The following is a 1,850-nucleotide window of genomic DNA, read 5'->3' on the forward strand; positions in this document are numbered from 1 at the left end:
AGATAGATAGATAGATAGATTAAAGATAGATAGATAGAGATAGATAGATAACCGATAGATCGAGGTAAATGTGTTGGTGGATATACAAATCTAGATGCAAGATAGATACATAGATAGGGAGGTGGCGAGACAAATGAAATGCTGTGATTGCCACTCATCGCGTCTTTCTCTTTATTTCTCCTCCCCTTCCCCCCCTAAATCTTTCTGAAAAAGAGAAAGCCGCCCCACACCCTTGCTTTGTTAGGCGCAGTCTCAAGCCTCAGACACCTCGGGAGGGGTGGCTATTCCCCCCCCCCCCCGCCGATTAAATGTCGAGGGGTAACACGCTTATAGAGGAGAACGCCTTCACCCTGTCTCTTTCTATAAAGACGACGAGGTTTTATCCCCGTCCTTCAACTGGGAGCCCAAGTGTCTTTTTCTTCGTTTCTCTAAGGAAATTCTAGTGGATTCGAGCTGTGAGAGTGAGAGTTTCATCAGAGAGAAGAAGAAGAAAAGGAGGACTTAGCTCCACAGGGATCGAAGTTTTCCGGGACCTTTCCTACATTCCCGCGCCAATCCAAGCTTAGGGCACCTAGCTCACTATTGAACAGCACAATAAGAAAAGGAAAGAGAAAAGAAAGAAGGAGTATTCGTTAGTAGACAGACTTACATCAGTCAAGTCACTGTCTGTTGCGTTTCTTTCAAGAAAGGAAAATAGGAAAGGAAATTTTTATCTTGGTTTCCTCAAATGGACTTGACAAAGATCCTCTTCTTACTTCCACTATGAGAGGGATGCATTCTATCAAAATCTCTCTATACAGCACGCACACCCCATACTTCCGTAATGATGATTTCCGGTGTATGTACACCTACCCCCTTTACATGGTCCCGTACGCACACCTTTTCTTTCTTTTTTTCTTTTCATCGACTTCCTCTTAACCAAAAGCAAAGACAGAAGAAGTTGTCTCTGTAGGATCCTGGGGCACTATCTCCCTAGGAATCTCTTCTTTTTGATTGATAGATATAAACGTTAAACAGATTTCGAGTCTTCTCGCTTGTCTCTTCACCTACTTCTTCTTCTTTTTCATCGTGACCATTCTTCATTCTTCGCTCCTTTTGATCCACCGGAAAAGAAGAAGGAGAAGAGTGAGAAGCAAGACACTCAGTCAGCTGCAGATCTTGGAGTCTCTCTTGGGTAAAAGGAACACGAAATCGAAGGGAGACCACCTTGACACCCCAATGATGTAGAAGAAATGTGAGAAGCGTTTGCATGCGTTTTGTATGTCGAGGAACGAGATAAAGAAACACAACGGTAATGTGATATTTCTCAAGAATCTCTAGGACCTGACTATACTGCTTAGGAAGAAGAAGACGACACATGTCGAAGCGAATTCCATCTTTACCACCAAGAAGAAGAGATGCCTTCTTCTCTTTCTTTTCACAACTCGAATCTTCCCAAGATGAAGAAGAAGATTCAAGAGGGATCTTCTTACCTTCTGTTCTGATCTTATTCTCGCCATCGATACAAAACGAGCAGGGGTTCAAGTCACTCTCTCTATTATGATCCTTCTCCTTTTTCTTCTCTTCATTCTTTGTATTTGTTCTGTCATCAGAAAGAAGATGAGAAGCTTCGTCTTCTTCGTTTTCTTCTTTGTCAGTATCATCTTCATTATCGAAGGGTACAGACATGTGTATGAAGTGGAATCGAGAGGCGTAAGGAGACTCACAGTTTTCTTTTTCAACAGACCTCTTTGCCTCATCTATCAAGTGAGGGTTTATATCGATACCTATAGCCTTCCTAACATTGTAATCTCTTACTGCGCAGACACACACTCTCCCGTCACCGCAACCTAAGAAGAAAGAAAGAAAGA

At 42.5% G+C, this 1,850-nt stretch overlaps 1 protein-coding gene across 1 annotated transcript; it reads right to left on the minus strand.

Moving 5' to 3' along the window:
• Window positions 1-52: 52 nt before the first annotated feature.
• Window positions 53-1,830, minus strand: CSUI_001222 (methyltransferase domain protein; the record flags this gene model as incomplete). Its single annotated transcript, XM_068061428.1, has 2 exons — window positions 1,051-1,830; window positions 53-579 (listed from the first exon to the last, which is right to left on the minus strand). A coding segment is annotated over exon 1 (618 nt), but the record flags the coding sequence as incomplete, so codon positions are not given.
• Between the last annotated feature and the right edge of the window lie 20 nt (window positions 1,831-1,850).

The sequence above is a fragment of the Cystoisospora suis genome (genome assembly GCF_002600585.1).
Source record: "Cystoisospora suis strain Wien I chromosome Unknown contig_481, whole genome shotgun sequence".
Lineage (NCBI taxonomy): Eukaryota > Apicomplexa > Conoidasida > Eucoccidiorida > Sarcocystidae > Cystoisospora > Cystoisospora suis.